The 23331-nt window shown below is 48.3% G+C and overlaps 1 protein-coding gene and 1 long non-coding RNA gene across 2 annotated transcripts; both read left to right on the top strand.

The window, feature by feature from the left end:
• Window positions 1-613: 613 nt before the first annotated feature.
• On the top strand, window positions 614-7989 carry LOC144266308 (uncharacterized). The gene is made up of 3 exons (XR_013346477.1): window positions 614-743; window positions 7266-7435; window positions 7854-7989. It is a non-coding gene; the product is annotated as an uncharacterized LOC144266308 (long non-coding RNA).
• A 6463-nt stretch (window positions 7990-14452) lies between these two features.
• LOC144265867 (serine protease 27-like) lies at window positions 14453-22920 on the top strand. Its single transcript, XM_077818918.1, has 6 exons — window positions 14453-14558; window positions 17871-18033; window positions 18243-18514; window positions 19892-20061; window positions 20480-20654; window positions 22760-22920. The coding sequence occupies exons 1-6, from the start codon at window positions 14453-14455 to the stop codon at window positions 22918-22920; spliced, it is 1047 nt and encodes a 348-aa protein (XP_077675044.1).
• The last annotated feature ends 411 nt before the right edge of the window (window positions 22921-23331 follow it).

Here is a 23331-nt window from a genome sequence, read left to right as displayed (position 1 = left end):
TGCTGTTTTTGTTGAAAAAGCACACTGCATCAAATTGTTCTTACGAAAAATGACCCCTGTTAGTCTAAAACATAGGGGAAATCTTTTTTATCACTATACATTACTTTTATAAACAGGTTCTCTATGTTTTTAACCCTGGGATGTTTCTGCATGCTCACTTTTTATTGAAACATGCGCAAAATGAAGGAATGTGTCTTCATATAGGTTTGTCTTTTAAACTGTTTATAAAGCAGAGCTTTATCCCTTTACATGTAACTTTTACTTGTGTTTGTTAAAAAGTTTGGGGAAGAAGCAGCCTTCTTATCCCTGATCCACTGACTCAGAGACACTGTTTTTGCTAGCAGGGGCTTTGCCGCAGCTTCAGATTGTTCTTACTAAACAATGACCCATGTTAGTCTAAAACATAGGGGGAAACCACTGAAAAATTGTTTGTTACAAAGGTTTTATGGTTTTAATTTTTATTAAAGCCCCTGTGTAAAAGGGCTATGTGGCGGGAAAATGCTCGGGGTCTGTTTTTTTTAGATAAGAATAAGGCAGTTAAAGGGGAGGGGGGCGAGTGGGGGAGGGGAAGGGAGATGGCTCTTGTTTAAAACCCTTGGGACTGTAGGATTGGTTCAGGAAAATGAATTCTATGACATTGTTGTAGAACAACATCTGATTGTGCCTATCTAAAGGCGCGGATAACAAGCCTGAGCTGCTCTGAACCTGGGAAGTTGCCTCTTTCAGCAGACTCACCTGGAAGGGTAAGATCTCTCTCACCCTCTGCCTCAACCATGTGCTGTCTATCTTTGCCCTTTGCAAAGGGGCTTTCTTTTCCCTTTTCATGCCCTGTTCTCTCTCTTAACCTATCTTTAGATGTTTCTCTTTTATTTAACTCTTTTTAAATGCTCTTTTCTTAATCTATCCTTGTATTTAATAGTTTAAATGCTTTTCTATTAACCTCCCTTTATACTTTTTACCATGTGCTTACTAACAGTCTCTGCTTTAGTAAATTCCATTTTTTGCCGTGTGTGTTCTTTTTCTAACCTATTTTTCAATATTATTTAATGTTTTTAAATGTTCTTTTCTTAACCTACCCTTATATTTAACATTTTAAATGTTTTTCTTAACCAACCTTTATATTTTTGCCATGTGCTTACTAAACAGTTTCATTTATATATTTCTCTTTTATTTAACTCTTTTAAATGCTCTTTTCTTAACCTACCCTTATATTTAATACACCTTTTTACATTTATCTCAAAATTCCCCTTTTATACCCCAAAACTTACAAAAACATGCCAATCAAAAGTATTACATAGCTGATCTAATGGAGCAAAAGCAAAGGTTACAAGATATGCCAAAACAGGAGGAGGTTTTGTGATTTCTCGGTCGTTAGTCTGCAAGGAGCACATATTTCCAGACTGCCTGTTTTTCACAGACTTTCACCCCCATGCTCCAAGAAAAAGATCAGGTTCAGGGCACACAGGGTCAGGTTCACCCCTCCTCCCTTAACTAAGCTAAGTTATTACATGATCTATTAAATAACTGTTCCTAGCAGTAAGCAAATTAACTGATAGTCCATCCCAAAAGTTGGCCGTGGCTTAAGCACCTGGTTGTTTGTTAAAATACCCCTCTACACAATGACTCTCTTAGGAGTTCTCTATTGGGAAGGTGTCCCTTCCTTAGTTGCTCCCTAATTTAAATAAATATTCTATAGGGTATTACCCCTGCTGAGAAGTATTTTTGGTGCTTCCTTCCCCTTCACCCATCAGCAGCCAGATTACAAAGTACACTGAGAGGAGGGGCAGTGATAAAGGGAACACCACAAAGTTTTCCTTGATCCTCCATTGGTAGAGGCTAAGAGTTTGGGGAGCTTATTAGGAGATTTTGGGGAGCTTCTTAGTGATGGCTGACTGTCTGCCTCTCTCTGCCATGCCAGATAGGGCATTCTACCCGTACACAATTTTTCTATTTGGTACCACTCTATGATATTTTCCCCCTTAAACATTACTCATCAATAAGACATCTTAGTCATTTTCAATACGTGCAGTATCAATGAGAGGATACTTCCTCTTTACATTTTTCCTTGAGCTGAGTTCTTACAATATCACAAAGTCAAGCAAAACCCCACAATGATGCAATAGCAAGCACACAAAACACAAAAACAAGCAAAAACCAGCAAGTTCCCTCTGTTAGTTACTGTGAGCATAACACAATTCTACCTGCTTGAAATGATTTTTATCAGTTGACTTTTACAAGTAGGGGTACATAAGCTTTCCCCTTGTTATATAAGGTGGTCTTTTCTCTCCTTTTTCTTCTGTGTTCTCTAGAGTCCCAGATGGAGTGCCATTTTGTGAATTTGGTAATCTTGTATTACACCACTATGGGTTCAGCTTTGCTTGCTATAATTTCAAGCTCAACAGAGTGAACTTGCCTCGGGTGCTTTTCTCAAATTTGGAGGCTCTAGGAACACACAAAGTCCAAAGATAACAACCAGAGACACAGCCGCAAGTTCAAAGTCTTATCTGTATGACAAGTTTTATTAAAGCAATAAGTGAAGTTACTATTACCCATGCGTGTAGAAATCCTACCAAACCTATGCAATAATTATAACTGTGTCATACTTCAGAGTAGCAGCCATGTTAGTCTGTATCAGCAAAAAGAACGAGACTAACAAATTTATTTGTGCATTAGCTTTCGTGGGCAAAAACCCACTTCATCAGATGCATGCAGTGGAAAATACAGTAGGAAGATATATATACGCAGAGAACATGAAAAAATGGGTGTTGCCATACCAACTATAAAGACACTAATCAATTAAGGTGGGCTACTATCAGCAGGAGAAAAAAAACTTTTGTAGTGATAATCAGGATGGCCCATTTCCAACAGGTGACAAGAAGGTGTGAGTAACAGTAGGGGGAAAATTAGCACTGGGAAATAGTTTTTACTTTGTGTAATGACCCATCCACTCCCAGTCTTTATTTCAGCCTAATTTAATGGTGTCCAGTTTGCAAATTAATTCCAATTCTGCAGTTTCTCGTTGGAGGCTGTTTTCAAAGTTTTTTTGTTGGAGAATTATGACTTTTAGGTCTGTAATTGAGTAACCAAAGAGATTGAAGTGTTCTCCAACTGGTTTTTGAGTGTTATAATTCTTGACGTCTGATTTGTGTCCACTTATTCTTTTATGTAGAGACTGTCCAGTTTGACCAATGTACATGGCAGAGGGGCATTGCTGGCACATGATGGCATATATCACATTGGTAGATGTGCAGGTGAATGAGCCTCTGATAGTGTGGCTGATGTGATTAGGCCCTATGATAATGTCCCCTGAATAGATATGTGGATACAGTTGGCAACGGGCTTTGTTGCAAGGATAGGTTCTTGGGTCAGTGTTTTTGTTGTGTGGTGTGTGGTTGCTGGTGAGTATTTGCTTCAGGTTGTGGGGCTATCTGTAAGCAAGGACTGGCCCGTCTCCCAAGATCTGTGAGAATGAGGGATCGTCCTTCAGGATAGGTTGTAGATCCTTTATGATGCGTTGGAGAGGTTTTAGTTGGGGGTTGAAGGTGATGGCTAGTGGTGTTCTGTTACTTTCTTTGTTGGGCCTGTCCTGTAGTAGGTGACTTCTGGGTATTCTTCTGGCTCTGTCAATCTGTTTCTTCACTTCAGCAGGTGGGTATTGTAGTTTTAAGAATGCTTGATAGAGATCTTGTAGGTGTTTGTCTCTGTCTGAGGGGTTGGAGCAAATGCAGTTGTACCTTAGAGCTTGGCTGTAGACAATGGATCGTGTGGCATGGTCTGGATGAAAGCTGGAGGCATGTAGGTAGGAATGGCAGTCAGTAGGTTTTTGGTATAGGGTGGTGTTTATGTGACCATCCCTTATTAGCATCGTAGTGTCCAGGAAGTGGATCTCTTGTGTGGACTGGACCAGGCTGAGGTTGATGGTGGGATGGAAATTGTTGAAATCCTGGTGGAATTCCTCAAGGTCTTCTTTTCCATGGATCCAGATGATGAAGATGTCATCAATGTAGCGCAAGTAGAGTAGGGGAGTGTCATAAATATAAAGGGAAGGGTAACCACTTTTCTGTATACAGTGCTATAAAATCCCTCCTGGCCAGAGGCAAAGTCTTTTCACCTGTAAAGGGTTAAGAAGCTCAAGTAACCTGGCTGGCACCTGGCCCAAATGGCCAATGAGGGGACAAGATACTTTCAAATCTGGAGCGGGGGAAAAGGCTTTTGTCTGTCTGTGTGATACCTTTGCCAGGAACAGATCAAGGATGCAAGCCCTCCAACTCCTGTAAAGTTAGTAAGTAATCTAGCTAGAAAATGCGTTACGTTTTCTTTGTTTTGGCTTGTGAAATTCACTGTGCTGGAGGAAATGTGTCTTTTTGTAACTTAAGGTTTTGCCTAGAGGGATTCTCTATGTTTTGAATCGGACTGCCTGTAATATTATCTTCCATTCTGATCATACAGAGTTGTTCTCTTATCTTTTTTTGTTCTTCTAATAAAGTTCTGTTTTTTAAAAATCTCATTGGGTTTTTTGGGCCTTAAAAATCCAAGGCTGGTTTGTGCTCATTTTGTTTAATCTCAAACCTCCCCAGGAAAGGGGGTGTAAGGGCTTGGGAGGATATTTTGGGGAAATAGGAACTCCAAGTGGTCCTTTCCCTGTTCTTTGTCTAAATCACTTGGTGGTGGCAGCATACTGTTCAAGGACAAGATGAAATTTGTGCGCTGGGGAAGTTTTTAACCTAAGCTGGTAAAAATAAGATTAGGGGGTCTTTCATATGGGTCCCCACATCTGTAACCTAGAGTTCAGAGTGGGGAGGGAACCCTGACAGGGCATTAGGGGATGAGAGCTGAGGAAGCGTTGTTCCAAGTCAGCCATAAAAATGTTGGCATACTGTGGAGCCATGCGGGTACCCATGGCAGTGCCGCTGGTTTGAAGGTCTACATTGTCCCCAAATGTGAAATAGTTATGGGTGAGGACAAAGTCACAAAGTTCAGCCACCAGGTTTGCCGTGACATTATTGGGAATACTGTTCCTGACGGCTTGTAGTCCATCTTTGTGTGGAATGTTGGTGTCGAGGGCTTCTACATCCATAGTGGCCAGCATGGTGTTTTCAGGAAGATCGCCGATGGATTGTAGTTTCCTCAGGAAGTCAGTGGTGTCTCGAAGGTAGCTGGGAGTGCTGGTAGTGTAGGGCCTGAGGAGGGAGTCTACATAGCCAGACAGTCCTGCTGTCAGGGTGCCAATGCCTGAGATGATGGGGTGTCAAGGATTTCCAGGTTTATGGATCTTGGGTAGCAGATAGAATACCCCTGCTCGGGGTTCTAGGGGTGTGTCTGTGAGGATTTGTTCCTGTGCTTTTTCAGGGAGTTTCTTGAGCAGATGGTGTCATTTCTTTTGGTAACCCTCAGTGGGATCAGAGGGTAATGGCCTGTAGAATGCAGAACTCTAACACCACATGGCCTGTCCCTGACCGTAGCACAACCTCACTCCTTACCCCTCCCATGGGGTACAAAAGAGGTGGGATGAAGACCCCAGACTCACGACTCCCCAAAACAGAACATGACCATAAATTGCGAGGGGTGGGACTGAGGGCATGCATTGCAGGTCTAATTATGCCTGCTAAGGAGGGGGGACACTGGGACACAAGACTCTGCGGCATCGGAGTTATGGACACGCTTGCTGGAAACTAACCCCAATAAACATTGCATTGTCTGCACCTCAGACTTCTGGTCTTCTGCTTTCTGTCCGTGTGACAAGAACCAGGGAAGGGGGTGAAGGGAAAACCCTCTAACAATACTCACATGCTCAAAGATGTTCTAGGGTCCGATGGACCTCTCACCAATTGATCAACAGTAGAGGGATAGTTCCTGCTGGGGTTTTTCCAGTGGGTATTCCTACTTTTATCCAACCAGGGAACTTTTGATGTATTGTAATTCTAACTACGCCTAACACCTTATGCACATGCATGAAGGTGTCAGCACACTTTCCTTTATCTGTATTTCCACACCCCATGAATGTGGGGGTACCCCATTTTTATACGTTGTTCAGAGTTCCTCTCGTTCTTATTTGCCTTTATGCATGACATGTACCTTGCAGTCCGGACAGACATTCAAAGATGTTACCATCAGGTATCTCGTGGTCTCAGACAATACGTTTGTGGTTTATTACAATCCATTTTCCGTAAATGTTATTCTGTGACCTTGTAAGCAGAGGGTTATTCCTAGGTCGCTCACTCATGTCAAGCATTTTTAAACCTATGGCCTAGTATGGTTAAGTGAAAATCTTACAGCTCTCAGCCTGTAGGCCTTGAGTTTCAGCCATACTTTACTTATATACCTAATACACACTCATTACCCGTAAATACTTAGCAATCCAATACTTCTATAATCCTACAATTTAAATCTATTTAGCATACCTTGATTATCTATGAAATAGTATATAAATTGTCTATAACATCACATAATACAATGACAAATGGATGATAAACTGAACTAATTGGCTATAATATGGTGGCATTGTGATATTTTCTGGTTGATTATCTATCTGTTCCTAATATTCTATTAGCTTTTCTGACTGCCACTGCACAGTGAGTGGATCCTTTCAGAGAACTATGCACAATGACTCCAAGATCCCTTTTATGAATGGTAACCGCTAATTTAGTTTCTATCATTTTAGGTATATAGTTTGGATTATGTTTTTCAGTGTGCATTACTTTGCATTTATCAACATTTTATTAACATTTTTATCAATGACCTGGAAGAAAACATCATTGATCAAATTTGCAGATGACACAAAATTGGCGGAGTGGTAAAGAATGAAGCTGACAGGTCACTCATTCAGAACGATGTGGATCAGGTGGTGAGGTGGTCACAAGCAAACACTGTGTGTTTTAACACGGCTAAATGAAAATGCCTCCATCTAGGAACAACAAATGTCAGCCTTACTTACAAGCCGCCGGACTCGCTGTTGGGAAAAAGAGACTCTGAAAAAGATAATCAATTGAACATGAACTCCCAGTGTGATGCTAAGGCCAAAACGGCTAATGTGATCCTGGAATACATAGACAGAGGTGGCCGCCAGCTGGCACCAAGCATTATCAAATCACACACCTAGTTATATCTTTACTGCCATGTGTGTAGCGCTGGCCTGGAACTGAGCAGCATCTGCTCAGATTAAAACCCACTGAACCAAATCAGGGCCAACTTTGTGTAGACAAGGCTCAAAATTTTAAAACACTCATGCCGTGTGAGTCACCCTACCCTCGGACCTTTCATTTCAGTGAATTCTCCCCGAGCGGAGATTCTGCAAGAGCTGGAGGTGCTCACCATAGACTCCACGGTCTGCAATGATCGCTACCGGGAAGGATTACAAAAGCCTCAGGGTGACAACCCCATTAAAGATGACATGATGTGTTCCAGGTCCATGGAAGGCTATAAAGGGACTGCCTGGGTGAGATTCTCTGTCTGAGATCAGGGCCCCCACTATTTCTGGCCCTTTTGCCCTGTTCACTTGGTGTTGTGTGTGGGGGGCAGGGAGTGACCCATCAAACAGTGGGCCTGGATGGAGGGGCTGAGCCCTGATTTCACTCCCCAGTGTTTAGACAAGTCAGCCCTTGGAATTGAGGATGCGTCATACAGTATGAAGTCAGCAAGGTTCGTCCATTCACTCCGACTTCCTGTATAACCCAGCCCACAACCGCACCCAGTTACCCCTTTCCTGAGCCCAGAGACTTGTGTCTGGGTAAAGCATCTCCCAGAAAGGGAGCCAGTGGGATATGAAGCCATCAATAGATGGAGAATCCAACACGGCCCTTGTGGATGATGGAGGCTGGTCCCTCCTCCAATCCTATTTCTTTCCCTGTCTCTAGGGTGACTCTGGGGGACCCCTGGTGTGTGAAAAGGATGGGACCTGGTACCTTGCTGGGATTGTGAGCTGGTTACTGGTGAGAGAAGTGAATGGGGTACTTACTATTTCTCCCAGTTACCCTGCGGTCTACAACCGCCCGAATGCCCACAATGATTGGATCCAGAAGAATGTGCCTGGTGTGACTTTCAGAGTGGTGAACTTCGCTCTGAACAGTGCCAGTCCCCCTACCACCATCACTGCGAGCAGTGTCCGTCCATCTACCACCATCACTTGGAATAGTGCTGGTCCCTCTGCCACAATCCCCAGGCTCCTTCTTCTTGCTGTGCTTTTGCGGCTGACTCTCTGACCCCTCTCCTCGAGTGGGACCCCATCCCACACCAGGCCTTCCTCGCCCTCCATGCACATTGACCATGACACTTGTTTGATCAGTTATAGTTTTCTAAACCTGAATTTTATAATCAAATTTAAGTTAGATTTAATATGATCACTGTTTTGTTAGTTTGGCTCCCCAGGTTATTACCTGGCAAGAAATAACTTTCATGGTTAAGCTGGTTGCTTCTCTCTCTCTCTGTCTTCCCCTTGTGGGTGTTTTTTTGTCTTCCTCATTCGCTCTGCAGCGACGCTCCTCATCCCTAAGCTAAAGATCCCTGCAGCGCCCCAAAATCCCGTGGGGTTTGCTCATCAAGTGGGTTACGACCAGAACCATAGTAACGTGAAGCGGGGCTAGGGACTTGCTGAACCTGGGGCCTAGGAGGGTGGCAGATAGAAAGGGCTGCTCGACCCCGCCCGCTCAGGTGTCCTCTATTCCGGTGCGGTGCCCATGGCATAGGAGGGTGACAGCTTGGGAGTGCTGATTAACCCGGTCCTCTCAGCCGCGCTCTGTTAATGTGTGTGTCCGTCTGATTCTGGGGCTGGAGGAGAAATGACTCCTCTGTTTTCAGGTCTGGGTTCCAAGTTTGACCTTTTTCCTAAATGAAAGGCAGCTGTCATACTCCCCAACTCCCAGCACTTGGTGTGACAGCTATGGCGATGTCCTGCAGTATCCTGGACAAACCTTATGAAATTAACCTTCTTCGCTTCCATTTAATACATTTGGGGGGGGCGTTGTACTTCAAACGCCGGTAGGTTTGTGTCGCTGTGGAATTGTGTGTAACTCCTCGAGGAGGCTGAAGCTAGAAGACTTCACCCGTCAACCTACCTACGTCTCTGCGGGGGGTTAGGCTGACCGAGCTACAGAGCTCAGGGCACAAGTTTTTTCACAGCGCTGAGCAATGGAGCTTGATCAAAATATTAAGTGTAGACCAGGCCTGACTAAAGCAATATCTGGGAAGGCTTCGGAACTTCAAAGGGCTTTGGGGGACAATACGTCTGAAGTGGGTTTCCTAGGAAATACTTGGCATGAAGGGAATTTAAAATGACCCACCTGGAATCCATCCCTTGGACACTGTGACTGGAGAAAAACCCATTGTCGACTAAATACCTGCACCTGGAAACTCCAAAGCAAAGACCCCTGAGCTGCATAAATAGGCTTGGCAGAATCTGATTTTGATTTTCGGAGCATTTGGACGGATAATGCAGATGTTTGTTTTTAAGTCTTTTTAAGATTGTTAATGATTTAAATGTTCACAGTTATGGGGAATGATGAGGAGGGGTGAGGAGGGACGCAGTGAGTGGGGCGGTCTCGTGGGGAAGGGGGATGGAGGAGGGAAGGAGGTGGCAGGAGGGGTCTCACGGGGGAGGAGGGGTGAGGAGAGGAGAGCAGTGGGGTCCTCCTGAGAGGGGGGTTGGAGTGGAGGAGAGGAGTGAGGAGGGACTAACCAGGTGGTGGTGGGCAGTGGGGGCCTCGGGGAAGGGGCAGAGCAGGGAGGGGGAGAGGCGGAGCCTATTATACCCACCTCCCATGTGGAGTAGTACAACTGAAATGTATTTACGATTGATTGCATAAGAGCTAGTTGCTTCAGAGAAGTCATAAGCAAAGGGGATCAAATCCTTTCCTCTTGCACAGGGGCACAAGTCCTGATAGAAAGAGAAATGGCGTTGGGGAGGCGGGGGGGGGGAGAATCACACCTCATTCTGCCGACTGCTGCATGGGAGTGACAGCGCTCGACAACGAAACCCTGGATACAAATGTAAAGAATCTCTCTCTGAAACAGAGGCCTATGTTTGAGGTTTGTTTGAATTCTGTCTGAATATTCCAATCATACAGAGCTTAGTTCGAGCAGAAACAGCAATCCGGGACCTCCCTCCGCTCCCCCATTCCCTGTGACTTCCGGGGCTGCAGCAGTCCCCAAGCACTCCACCCCGGCGTTCTGCATTGAGCGCCACCCTCCATGCCCTCTGCTCACGCGCCGAAGCACCAGAGGCTCCTGGACCTCGTCTTCCTTTGTCCTCTTCTTCCTCCTTATCTGGCCGAGCCGCTCCGTCGGGGTGCATGAAGAGACCCTCAAGGCCACCTCTGCACCTGCTAAAGCAACAATGGACAGAGCAGCTATTGTCCGTGCACTTACACCCCTTGATCCAAACAACTTTCTCACTCTCCTTTGGGACTCGGAGCACGGTGGCAGCCGCAGCCATGGTGAGCACGGCCTGGGGGGCGGGGAGGAGGAGAGTTGGGATGTGGGGGGTAGCACTGCGGTACCAGGACAAGTGCATAGAGCTCTTGTACTGAATACCGGCAGGGTTTTCCACAAGCGGTGGTGATCGTAGCGGATATCTCGCTCCTGAGGGTAACCGAGGCTGCACGAAGCAGCTCCTGCATGCATCTAGCTGCAGACCAGGTCCGTATGCTACTAGCCTGTGGGCTGCAATGGTGCCTGCTGAAGTCATTGCTCCGTGGCGTGGCAACACGTCCTACCCTGGGGGAAGAAACAAGGCAGCCTTCCCGAGAAACCTTTGGCAGAGCGTTGCAGATTCCTTCCAGGAGAGTTCCCTCGCGATCTCTATGGAGCATTCATGGAACATCCTGGGGCACACGAACAAAGTATTCTGCAGGGCCCCCCACCCTGCCCAGCGTTACTGGGGAATGAGACGCAGTCAGCAACCGTACCTCTAGTGGTCATTTCACTATCCCGTTAGCTTGATTAAAGAAGTAGTAAATGAACAGAAGCGTCCCTGAAATATTGAAGCAAACTGAGTACTAATCTGATGTTCCCTCCCTTGGGCCAGGCTCGCCAGAGCTGGACGGCTGGGAGTGGCTAGACTGCTCAGAACTCGGAAAGAGGTTCCGGCTTGCCTTGCCCCGAATCTCCCTATTGCCTGTCCCTCCTCCTCCTCCTTCTCCTCGACAAGCACGTTGTCCTCAGGGTTCCCTCCAGGTCCCCCGAAGTATCCAGGGGGTGCTTGACGATCGGGGTGGGGCCGCTGCCGGGGATACACGCAGCTCCTCGTAGAAGTGGCATATCTGTGGCTCCAAACCAGAAGGGTGGTTGGCCTCCCTTGCCTCCTGCTATGCCTGCCGCTGCTCCTTGATTTTTACACCTCACTGCTGTGCATCCCTACAGAGCCCTTCCCCACCATGCCCTGAGCCATCTGGCCGTACATGCCAAAGGTCCTGTGGCTGGAGCGGAGCGGTGACTCCACGGCCTCCTCTCCCCACCGACCCAGGAGATCCATCACCTCCCGTGTAACCCAGGCAGGGGCGGATTTCCTGCCTGAAGCCAGCGTGCTCAGCGGGGCGGTAGCTTTGTGAGCTCTCCACACCGAGCAAACAGATGTGTGCCAGTGTGTCTGGCCACCAGGCAGCAGAGTTCAAAACAGTGACCAGAGTTGTCACCGTGGGCCATTATGAGACACCTCCTGGAGGCAGGGGTGAAAGTAACTTCAAGGACTTACCAGTACTCCGGAGTCCTTAGGAGGGGACAGGGCCTCTACCGGAAGAGGCAGGGTCTTCAAATCCCCAGGCCCTTTAAATCAGGATTTAAAGGGCCCGGGGCTGGGGCCCCGGGTAGCAGCAGCTGGGAGCCCCGGGCCCCTTAAATCACCCCCAGAGCTCCCAGCTGCCGCTGCTACCCCAGGGCCCCGGGCTCTGGTGGAGCTTTAAAGGGCCCGGGATGCCGCTGCAGTAGCGGCAGACGGGAGCCCCTGGCCCTTTAAATCGCCGCCCGAGCCCCGCCACCGCTACCCCAGGGCTCTGGCATTGGGGCTCTGCCGGCAATTTAAAGGGCCCGGGGCTCTTGCCGGTATGTCGTACGGTGGCGTACCGGCTGACTGTCACCTCTGCCTGGAGGCCACTTAGGTCGACGTAAGCAACACAGTGTCCACACTGACACTGCATCGCCCTAAGTCAACCTAAGCGCTACACGTCTGGCCGAGGTGGTTTTATGAGGTTGGCGTAGCGGGCAAGTTAAAGCAGTGGGAGGAACACTGTAGGGTAGACACCTCCATAAATAGGGCAATGTAATCAATGTAATCATAGAATAACAGGGTTGGAAGGGACCTCAGGAGGTCATCTAGTCCAACCCCCTGCTCAAAGCAGGACCGATCCCCGACTAAATCATCCCAGCCAGGGCTTTGTCAAGCCTGACCTTAAAAACTTCTAAGGAAGGAGATTCCACCACCTCCCTAGGTAACGCATTCCAGGGCTTCACCACCCTCCAAGTGAAAAAGTTTTTCCTAATATCCAACCTAAACCGCCCCCACAGCAACTTGAGACCATTGCTCCTTGTTCTGTCATCTGCCACCACAGAGAACAGTCTAGAGCCATCCTCTTTGGAACCCCCTTTCAGGTAGTTGAAAGCAGCTATCAAATCCCCCCTCGTTCTTCTCCTCCTCAGACTAAACAAGCCCAGTTCCCTCAGCCTCTCCTCATAAGTCATGTGTTCCAGTCCCCTAATAATTTTTGTTGCCCTCCGCTGGACTCTTTCCAGTTTTTCCTCATCCTTCTTGTAGCGTGGGGCCCAAAACTGGACACAGTACTCCAGATGAGGCCTCACCAATGTCAAATAGAGGGGAACGATCACGTTGACAAGGTGGGTGAGGTCCTATCTTTTACTGGACCAACCTCTGTTGGTGAGAGAGATGGGCTTTTGCGGAGCTCTGCTGCAGGTCTGGGACAGGAACTCCCAACATCACAGCAATAAGTAACTGTCATACACATACAGCTAAGGGTAGCCTAAAATCCCTCCTTTACCTGTAAGGGGTTAAGAAGCTCAAATAACCTGGTTGGCACCTGACCAAAAGAACCAATAAGAAAAAAATATACTTTCAAATCTGGGCAGGGGCGGGGGCTGGGGAGGTTTTGTTTGTGCTCTCTTTGTTGTTCTCTCTGGGATAGAGAGGGACCAGGGCAGGAAAAACCATCTCCTAAAACTTTACCTAAAATAAGCATCTAAGATTACAAGAATTGTAAATAAAGGCAAAAAAATGTTTTAGATTATCTTTTGTTTTAGCTTGTGAATTTTCCCTGTGCTAAGAGGGAGTTTTATTCCTGTTTTTGTAACTTTGAAGTTGAGCCTAGAGGGGAATCCTCTGTGTTTTAAATCTTTTTATTACCCTGTAAAATTACCTTCCATTCTGATTTTACAGAGGTGCTTCTTTTTTCTTTATAATAAAGTTCTTCTTTTAAAAACCTAATGGTTTTTTAGTGTCCTTAAAAACCCAAGGGTCTGGTCTGTGCTCACTTTGTTAACCTATTGGTTAGTATATTATTCTCAAGCCTCCGCAAAAAAGGGGGTGAAAGGGCTTGGGGAGATACTTTGGGGAACAAGGGACTCCAAGTGGCCCTTTTCCTGAATCTTTGTCTATACCACTTGGTGGTGGAAGCAATACCGTACGAGGACAAAAAAACAATTTGTGCCTTGGGAAAGTTTTTTAACCTAAACTGGTAAAAATAAGCTTAGGGGGTCTTTCATGTGGGTCCCCACATCTGTACGCCAAAGTTCAGAGTGGGGAGGAAACCATAACAGTAACGGTGGGAGAGCAAACTTCTTCCTTTATCTCCACTTACCAATCACATTGCAAGTGTTGGACATTGCATCACCCCTCTGGGGATTGGCTGGGTGACGTTGCAGGACCAACCCCTGTGCAACGCGCCCTGCCCACACGCATATGGACCCTGATCTCTACAGTCCTGGTTCATCTTGTCGGTTGTCCCCAGCATGAGAGTGCTGCTGATAATCTTAGCTCGCACAGACACCCGGCCTCCAGCACGCTGCTTAGCAATCCCCTATTTATAACTCACCCTCCCAGTCAATTTCCCAGACAGTGGTACCTTCTCACCTTAGAATCTATGAACCCCCTACGCTAACCATACCCCCATTACAACCTTAGCTTTGCCGGAGCACTCTCCTTGACCTGCTGTTCTCGGCACGTTCAGTTGCTAACAAAACAGTGAAGTGAAAATCACAATGGGCCTCCCCCCCGTAAACCATTTTTGCTGGTTTTCCAGGGCGCCCTTTTATGGGGCAATTCCAGGTAGAGCAGACTGAGAACGGTCGCACCCTGTTCACATGCAGAATTTAGCAGCACTTGTTTCCTTGAGTGGTTCATGACGGGATGGGTCACATCTGTTCTCTTACGATCTGGGGAGGGCGGAGGCAGGAGCCTTGTCTATAAAAACCTGCCCCGGCACATTCGTTTCCCAGCCGGGCTTTGGTCGGAGCGATGGAGCCAGCTGGGTTTGGCCAAGACAGGACCATGCAAGGCTGGATCATGAGGCATCTCTGCTCCCTCCTGGCCACAACACTGCTGACGATGAGCCTGGTGCAGGGTGAGTGTGGGGTGCAGTGGAGATGGGAGACAGGGCCCTACTTCCCCAGGATGAGAGAGAGATATGGGCTTGCAGGAGAGGGAATTGGGCTAGTTAATAACCGGGGGATCCAACCCTTTCATCCTTCATAGATGCCCCTGTTCATCTAGCCCCTAGCTCTGCATTCACTCCTGAGCCACCCCATTCAGATCAATGGGGATTGTGGACTCTGGAATCTACAGAGGGCAATCTGAAGAGTGACTCTGCGAAGATTTTTAACTGTTGCTAAGGATAGTTTCAGGAGGGTGTGGCCTGAGAACTGTGGGTGAAGGTACTGACACCCATTCCCCCAGACACATTGTGTCAGACCCCAGCAATGACACCCCCAACATCCTAATATCTTTCCCTTCTCGTTCTTCATGCCCTGGGTGCCCAGGGTGCTCAGAATCAAAGAGGTAAGACACACAGCGAAAAGCCAGCCTCACCTACCCTGGTATGTGGAATGAGAATGAGGCTGGGAGCCAGGAATTCTGGGTCCTATCCCAGCTGTGGGATGGAAATGGGGTCTAGTGGGTTAGAGCAGGAGGGATCAGGTGGTGTCATTGGGGTTAGGGACAAGGGTTAAAGTTATCATAGGGTTAAGGTTATAATGAGGTCAGGATGTTATAGCATGAGAGTTATCAGGGGGGTGAGGGTCTGAGTTGAAATGTGGGCTTTCTTTCTTTCTTTCTTTCTTTCTTTCTTTCTTTCTTTCTCACATAGTGGCAGAATGAAGAAGTTAAAGTTCTACCAAGATGGCTTGTCTTAACTTAACTGACCTATGTAAATAATATTTTGATCTTTAAGTGCCCTGGGACTATGCCCATGAATTGCAAGGGAATCCAGATTTTTCTGCCTCCCAGAATTAGCTTTGTGATTCTAATGGGATGCAGAGTTCTCTTTTTTGAGTTTCCAGTCCCCCTTTATATTAACCTAGGCCTAGCCCTGATGATAACCCTATACCCATGATAACCTTAACCTCATCTCCATGGCATAATAATCCCCATAATAATGCTAGCCCTGTCTGCTCTTTCTTCATGCCCTAAGTGGTTGTGATACAGACGCGCACAAACTCACCCAGCCACATGCTGTCAGGGGTATTATATCTGTACCCGACCATGTACAATGAAAGGGGTGTGTGGGGGTCTCTGAGATTGAGCTGATTGCTGTGGTTATTACGAGATGTCTCTGGCCTGTGTCATAGCAGGGGTCAGACTAGCTGATCACAATGGTGCCTTCTCACCATAGAATCTATGAACCCCCCTAAGCTAACCTTACCCCCATTACAACCGTAGCTTTGCCAGAGCACTGTCCTTGACCAGCTATTCTTGGCACATTCAGTTGCTAACAAAACAGGGAAGTGAAAATCACAGTGGGCCTTCGCACCATAAACCTTGATTGTTGCACATTTTTGTTGGTTTTCCAGGACGCCCGTTAAAGGGCAATTCCAGGTAGAGCAGACTGAGAACGGTCGCACCCTGTTCACAGGCAGAATTTAGCAGCACTTGTTTCCTTGAGTGGTTCATGAGGGGATGGGTCACACCTGTTTTCTCTCGATCTGGGGAGGGCGGAGGCAGGAGCCGTGTCTATAAAAACTTGCCGTGGTACATTCGTTCCCCAGCCGGGCTTTGGTCGGAGCAATGGAACCAGCTGGATTGGCCAAGACAGGACCAGGCGAGGCTGGATCATGAGGCATCTCTGCTCCCTCCTGGCCATAGCACTGCTGGTGACGAGCCTGGCGCTGGGTGAGTGTGGGGTGGGGTGGAGATGGGAAACGGGGCCCTACCTCCCATGGGGAGGGGAGAGGTATACTGGCTTGTGGAGAAGGGCCTCAGAACTGTGAGTGAAGCTATTGGCACACATTCCCTCAGACATAGCGTGTCAGACACCAGGAATGACTGCATCACCCCCGTTCCCCACAGACACACAGTCATAGCTTTCTTTTCTCTTTGTTTGCTCCATGGGTGCTCCAGTGAATCAGAATCCGGCAGGTCAGACATCCACAGCAAAATGCTAGCGTTACCTGCCCTGGTCATTTGGAATGAAAATTACGATGGGAGCCAGGACTCCTGGGTCCTATCCTGGCTGCGCAAATGGAGTGGGGTCTCGTGTGTTAGAGCAGGGGGACAAGGCGGTATCATTGGGTTAGGGTTAAGGTTATCGTTGGATTAGGGTTAAGGGTATCATTGGGTGAAGGTTATCATTGGGGATATAACAAAATTTATTAGGGAGGTTAAGGTCATTGTCTAGTTTTCATTTGATTTCATTTCCAATTCTTTCTTTCTTTCTTTCTTTCTTTCTTTCTTTCTTTCTTTCTTTCTTTCTTTCTTTCTTTCTTTCTTTCCCACCTAGTGGCAGAATGAAGACAGGATGAGTTAAAGTTTTACTGAGATGGCTTCTGTTAATTTATTTAATTGGCCTATGTAAATAATACTTTTATATTTAAGTGACCTTGTCCCCAGTCCCATGATATCTTTAACCTAACCTCCATGGTAACCCCAACCCCCAATAATCCCAGCGCTGCCTGCTCTTTCTTCGCTCCCTAAGCGCTTGCAACATAGACATGCCCAGACTCACCCAGCCACGTGATGGCAGGGACATTATCTCTGTGCCTGACCACGCACACTGAAGGGGACTCGTGGGGACTCTGAGGCTCAGCTGATTGTCTAATTATTGTGAGACCTTTGTGTGGGGAGCGAGTTTAGAGCTTGGTGACGTAGGCTGTTGTCTTCCAAAACTCATGGGAAGTCTGAAAAGTGGACGCCCATGGAGACAGCCTCTGTTTAGTGTCTGGACGAGATGCAGGCTGGAGAGTCATAAATACAAATGAACCCCCAGAGAGTGCTGAGAAGAGATTTCTCCCCACACCCTGGGCTAAGAGGCAATAGCTTGTGATTGGATAAGAGAAGAAGATGGCACCTGGGAGGCCAGCAGCTGGTGCCTGGGAGAGTTGCCCCCGCTGGGCACAGGCAAGGCTCCCCTCCCCACCACCCCACTGGCAGCAGGAGGTTTTTGTGCAGCCCAGACACTGTGGGTCACCCTGAAAAGCGTCCCAGTGCTCATGGGAGTTGGAATGAGACAGGTAAGGTGCCCAGAGTAAAACGCCAGTGTTACCTGCCCTGGACATGTGGAACCAGAGTGTGGCTGGGAACCAGGACTCCGGGTTCTATCCCAGGCTCTAGGAGGGGAACGAGTTGGTCTCTTATCGTCAGGTAGTATTTATAATTATTTACACTCTCCCCACTTTAGCTCCCTTGCCCGGGGATAATGCCAGTTTCCTTCTTTTCTTCCCAGGCTGTGGCAAGCGTTCGGTCTCAGGGCGCATCTTCAATGGTCAAGATGCCAAGGACAGGGCCTGGCCCTGGCAGGTCAGCATGCAGCAAAATGGCTTCCACATCTGCGGCGGCTCGCTCATCTCTGAGAGCTGGGTGGTGTCAGCAGCTCATTGCTTCGATCCGTGAGTACCCCAGGCAGGGCAGAGACAGTGACCGCGGCTGTCTGGAAGGACTCCCTCTCCTGTTCCACTGGCTTCCTGGTGCGCAACATCCCTGTGTGGATGTTCCCCAGCCGCTCCACCCCAGAGCTGCCTGCATCTCAGTGCCAGGCGAGCTGTCCCTCTGAGGCATTGCTGGGCAACTGTTCCCAAATTGGATATTTTGCATCCAGGTCCGTAGCCATTTCAGCATATCGGGTGCAGCTGGGTGAAAAACGGATTGTCAGTGAGACCCCAACCAAGACGTTCTCATCGGTGAATCGGATCATCCCCCATCCCAATTACAACAGTAACAGTTTCCTTGCCGACATCGCCCTGGTGGAGCTGGAGAAGCCGATTGCATTCACGGCCTCCATCAGCCCTGTGTGTCTGCTCAACGCTTCCATCCGTGTGCCCGCTGGGAAACCCTGCTGGGTGACTGGTTGGGGGAACACTCTCCCACAAGGTGAGGCAGATTCGTAGCTGTTAGAGAGGGGAAGGGCAGGGGAAGGTCCCAGCACCGGATGAAGGTAACAGGCTGGGTGATTTTGTAGCCCCATATGTACACAGATAGACTGAAAGATACACGGTTACATGGTTATACAGCCAGGGTTACACTGTTATATGGTTATATAGGCACAGCATTACGACTGTACACATATACACTCACAGGTGGGGATGTGATATATGTCCATAATCTCATGACTGGTGTGGAGAAAGGGACTGGGGAAATGTTATTTACCCCTTCACCTATTCTTAAAGCCCAACATCAATATGAGTCATCAAAATTATAAAAAAGTAAAAGAAAAATTGAATTCTGCCAAGCCTAGTTATACAGATATGCAGTTCGACAGGCACATTTATACAGTTAGACGGTGATATAACTGCAGCTCTATGCTTGTGATTCTAAACGCACAGTTATGCACCCTTCCTAAGTGTGATATTAAGGGCTGGTCTACACTACCGTGCTAAATCAATCTGTTACACATGTTCATTTACATGAATAACATAACTGAAGTCGATGTGGTTAGATCCACTTAATGCGGTGTCTACACTGTGCTGTGTCGACGAGAGAGCGTCTCCCGTTGACTTCCCGTACGCTTCTCGGGGAGGTGGAGTACACAAATCGATGGGAGAGTGCTCTTACATTGATTTAGCGTGTCTTCACCAGACCCGTTAAATCGACACTCGCTGCATCGATTGCAGCAGCTCCGATCTACCGGTGACTGTAGACATGCCCTATGACACAATCTAGTTACTCCGGTATCTCTGGCCGTGCCAATGCTCCTATTTTGCTTTAAACCTGTGTCGTCCCATTTTATCTTAGCTCATTTATGAACAGGTTTAAGCTCACCTAAAAATAGCCACTCTCAGGGCTACACTTCACAAAGACAGTGCACCAGTTTGGCTTCGATCTGTTTTATGTGTGTGTGTTTGAGCAACGTCACCATCTAGTGGCTGCAGGTCAACTTGGGAGATTCAATTCCCGGCACAAGGAATGGATGTTCCTATTTGGGGGTTGGGGGGTTGTATGTGAGCCCTAATATGGTTTTAGAACACTCCTATTGGTGTAGATGGCACCAGTATATTTACCGATGCTGGTTCTAGACCAATAGGAAGCAGTGTCAGAGGTGGCCGCCAGCTGGCATCCAGCATTATCAAATCACACACCTCGTTATATCCTTACTGCCATGTGTATAGTGCTGGCCTGGAACTGAGCAGCATCTCCTCTGAGATTAAAACCCACTGAACCAAATCAGGGCCAACTGTGTGTAGACAAGGCTCAAAATTTTAAAACACTCATGCCGTGTGAGTCACCCTACCCTCGGACCTTTCATTTCAGTGAATTCTCCCGGAGCGGAGATTCTGCAGGAGCTGGAGGTGCTCACCATAGACTCCACGGTCTGCAATGATCGCTACCGGGAAGCATTACAAAAGCCTGAGGGTGACAACCCCATTAAAGATGACATGATGTGTTCTGGGTCCATGGAAGGCTATAAAGGAACTGCCTGGGTGAGATTCTCTGACTGAGATCAGGGCCCCCACTATTCCTGGCCCTTTCACCCTGTTCACTTGGTATTGTGTGTCAGGGGCAGGGGGTGACCCATCAAACAGTGGGCCTGGATGGAGGGGCTGAGCCCTGACTTCACTCCCCAGTGTTTAGACAAGTCAGCCCTTGGAATTGAGGATGCGTCATAGAGTATAAAGACAGCAGGGTTCGTCCATTCAGTCTGACCTCCTGTATAACCCAGCCCACAACCGCACCCAGTTACCCCTTTCCTGAGCCCAGAGACTTGTGTCTGGGTAAAGCATCTCCCAGAAAGGGAGCCAGTGGGATATGAAGCCATCGATGGATGGAGAATCCAACATGTCCCTTTTGGACGATGGAGGCTGGTCCCTCTTCCAACCCTATTTCTTTCCCTGTCTCTAGGGTGACTCTGGGGGACCCCTGGTGTGTGAAGAGAATGGGACCTGGTACCTTGCTGGGATTGTGAGCTGGTTACTGGCGGGAAAGGTGAATGGGGTACTTACTGTTTCTCCCAATTACCCTGCGGTCTACAACCGCCCGAATGCCCACAACGATTGGATCCAGAAGAATGTGCCTGGTGTGACTTTCAGAGTGGTGAACTTCACTCTGAACAGTGCCAGTCCCCCTACCACCATCACTGCGAGCAGTGTCCGTCCATCTACCACCATCACTTGGAATAGTGCTGGTCCCTCTGCCACAATCCCCAGGCTCCTTCTTCTTGCTGTGCTTTTGCGGCTGACTCTCTGACCCCTCTCCTCGAGTGGGACCCCATCTCACACCAGGCCTTCCTCGCCCTCCATGCACATTGACCATGACACTTGTTTGATCAGTTATAGTTTTCTAAACCTGAATTTTATAATCAAATTTAAGTTAGATTTAATATGATCACTGTTTTGTTAGTTTGGCTCCCCAGGTTATTACCTGGCAAGAAATAACTTTCATGGTTAAGCTGGTTGCTTCTCTCTCTCTCTGTCTTCCCCTTGTGGGTGTTTTTTTGTCTTCCTCATTCGCTCTGCAGCGACGCTCCTCATCCCTAAGCTAAAGATCCCTGCAGCGCCCCAAAATCCTGTGGGGTTTGCTCATCAAGTGGGTTACGACCAGAACCATAGTAACGTGAAGCAGGGCTAGGGACTTGCTGAACCTGGGGCCTATGAGGGTGGCAGATAGAAAGGGCTGCTCGACCCCGCCCGCTCAGGTGTCCTCTATTCCGGTGCGGTGCCCATGGCATAGGAGGGTGACAGCTTGGGAGTGCTGATTAACCCGGTCCTCTCAGCCGCGCTCTGTTAATGTGTGTGTCCGTCTGATTCTGGGGCTGGAGGAGAAATGACTCCTCTGTTTTCAGGTCTGGGTTCCAAGTTTGACCTTTTTCCTGAATGAAAGGCAGCTGTCATACTCCCCAACTCCCAGCACTTGGTGTGACAGCTATGGCGATGTCCTGCAGTATCCTGGACAAACCTTATGAAATTAACCTTCTTCGCTTCCATTTAATACATTTGGGGGGGGCGTTGTACTTCAAACGCCGGTAGGTTTGTGTCGCTGTGGAATTGTGTGTAACTCCTCGAGGAGGCTGAAGCTAGAAGAATTCACCCGTCAACCTACCTACGTCTCTGCGGGGGGTTAGGCTGACCGAGCTACAGAGCTCAGGGCACAAGTTTTTTCACAGCGCTGAGCAATGGAGCTTGATCAAAATATTAAGTGTAGACCAGGCCTGACTAAAGCAATATCTGGGAAGGCTTCGGAACTTCAAAGGGCTTTGGGGGACAATACGTCTGAAGTGGGTTTCCTAGGAAATACTTGGCATGAAGGGAATTTAAAATGACCCACCTGGAATCCATCCCTTGGACACTGTGACTGGAGAAAAACCCCTTGTCGACTAAATACCTGCACCTGGAAACTCCAAAGCAAAGACCCCTGAGCTGCATAAATAGGCTTGGCAGAATCTGATTTTGATTTTCGGAGCATTTGGACGGATAATGCAGATGTTTGTTTTTAAGTCTTTTTAAGATTGTTAATGATTTAAATGTTCACAATTATGGGGAATGATGAGGAGGGGTGAGGAGGGACGCAGTGAGTGGGGCGGTCTCGTGGGGAAGGGGGATGGAGGAGGGAAGGACGTGGCAGGAGGGGTCTCACGGGGGAGGAGGGGTGAGGAGAGGAGAGCAGTGGGGACTTCCGGAGAGGGGGGTTGGAGTGGAGGAGAGGAGTGAGGAGGGACTAACCAGGTGGTGGTGGGCAGTGGGGGCCTCGGGGAAGGGGCAGAGCAGGGAGGGGGAGAGGCGGAGCCTATTATACCCACCTCCCATGTGGAGTAGTGCAACTGAAATGTATTTACAACTGATTGCATAAGAGCTAGTTGCTTCAGAGAAGTCATAAGCAAAGGGGATCAAATCCTTTCCTCTTGCACAGGGGCACAAGTCCTGATAGAAAGAGAAATGGCGTTGGGGAGGCGGGGGGGGGGAGAATCACACCTCATTCTGCCGACTGCTGCATGGGAGTGACAGCGCTCGACAATGAAACCCTGGATACAAATGTAAAGAATCTCTCTCTGAAACAGAGGCCTATGTTTGAGGTTTGTTTGAATTCTGTCTGAATATTCCAATCATACAGAGCTTAGTTCGAGCAGAAACAGCAATCCGGGACCTCCCTCCGCTCCCCCATTCCCTGTGTCTTCCGGGGCTGCAGCAGTCCCCAAGCACTCCACCCCGGCGTTCTGCATTGAGCGCCACCCTCCGTGCCCTCTGCTGACGCGCCGAAGCACCAGAGGCTCCTGGACCTCGTCTTCCTTTGTCCTCTTCTTCCTCTTCCTCCTTATCTGGCCGAGCCGCTCCGTCGGGGGTGCATGAAGAGCCCCTCAAGGCCACCTCTGCACCTGCTAAAGCAACAATGGACAGAGCAGCTATTGTCCGTGCACTTACACCCCTTGATCCAAACAACTTTCTCACTCTCCTTTGGGACTCGGAGCACGGTGGCAGCCGCAGCCATGGTGAGCACGGCCTGGGGGGCGGGGAGGAGGAGAGTTGGGATGTCGGGGGTAGCACTGCGGTACCAGGACAAGCGCATAGAGCTCTTGTACTGAATACCGGCAGGGTTTTCCACAAGAGGTGGTGATCGCAGCGGATATCTCGCTCCTGAGGGTAACCGAGGCTGCACGAAGCAGCTCCTGCATGCATCTAGCTGCAGACCAGGTCCGTATGCTACTAGCCTGTGGGCTGCAATGGTGCCTGCTGAAGTCATTGCTCCGTGGCGTGGCAACA

This window comes from Eretmochelys imbricata, chromosome 6 (assembly GCF_965152235.1).
Source record: "Eretmochelys imbricata isolate rEreImb1 chromosome 6, rEreImb1.hap1, whole genome shotgun sequence".
NCBI lineage: Eukaryota > Metazoa > Chordata > Testudines > Cheloniidae > Eretmochelys > Eretmochelys imbricata.
This window is presented reverse-complemented; position numbering and strand designations above follow the sequence as displayed.

Bases quoted from the DNA above. Each gene is read 5' to 3' on its own strand.
- LOC144265867 (XM_077818918.1), top strand. From the start codon at position 14,453: ATGGAGCCAGCTGGGTTTGGCCAAGACAGGACCATGCAAGGCTGGATC. The intron at 18,034-18,242 runs GTGAGTACCCCA...TTTTGCATCCAG, and splicing joins GCAGCTCATTGCTTCGATCC to GTCCGTAGCCATTTCAGCAT. The intron at 20,062-20,479 runs GTGAGATTCTCT...CCCTGTCTCTAG, and splicing joins GCTATAAAGGAACTGCCTGG to GGTGACTCTGGGGGACCCCT.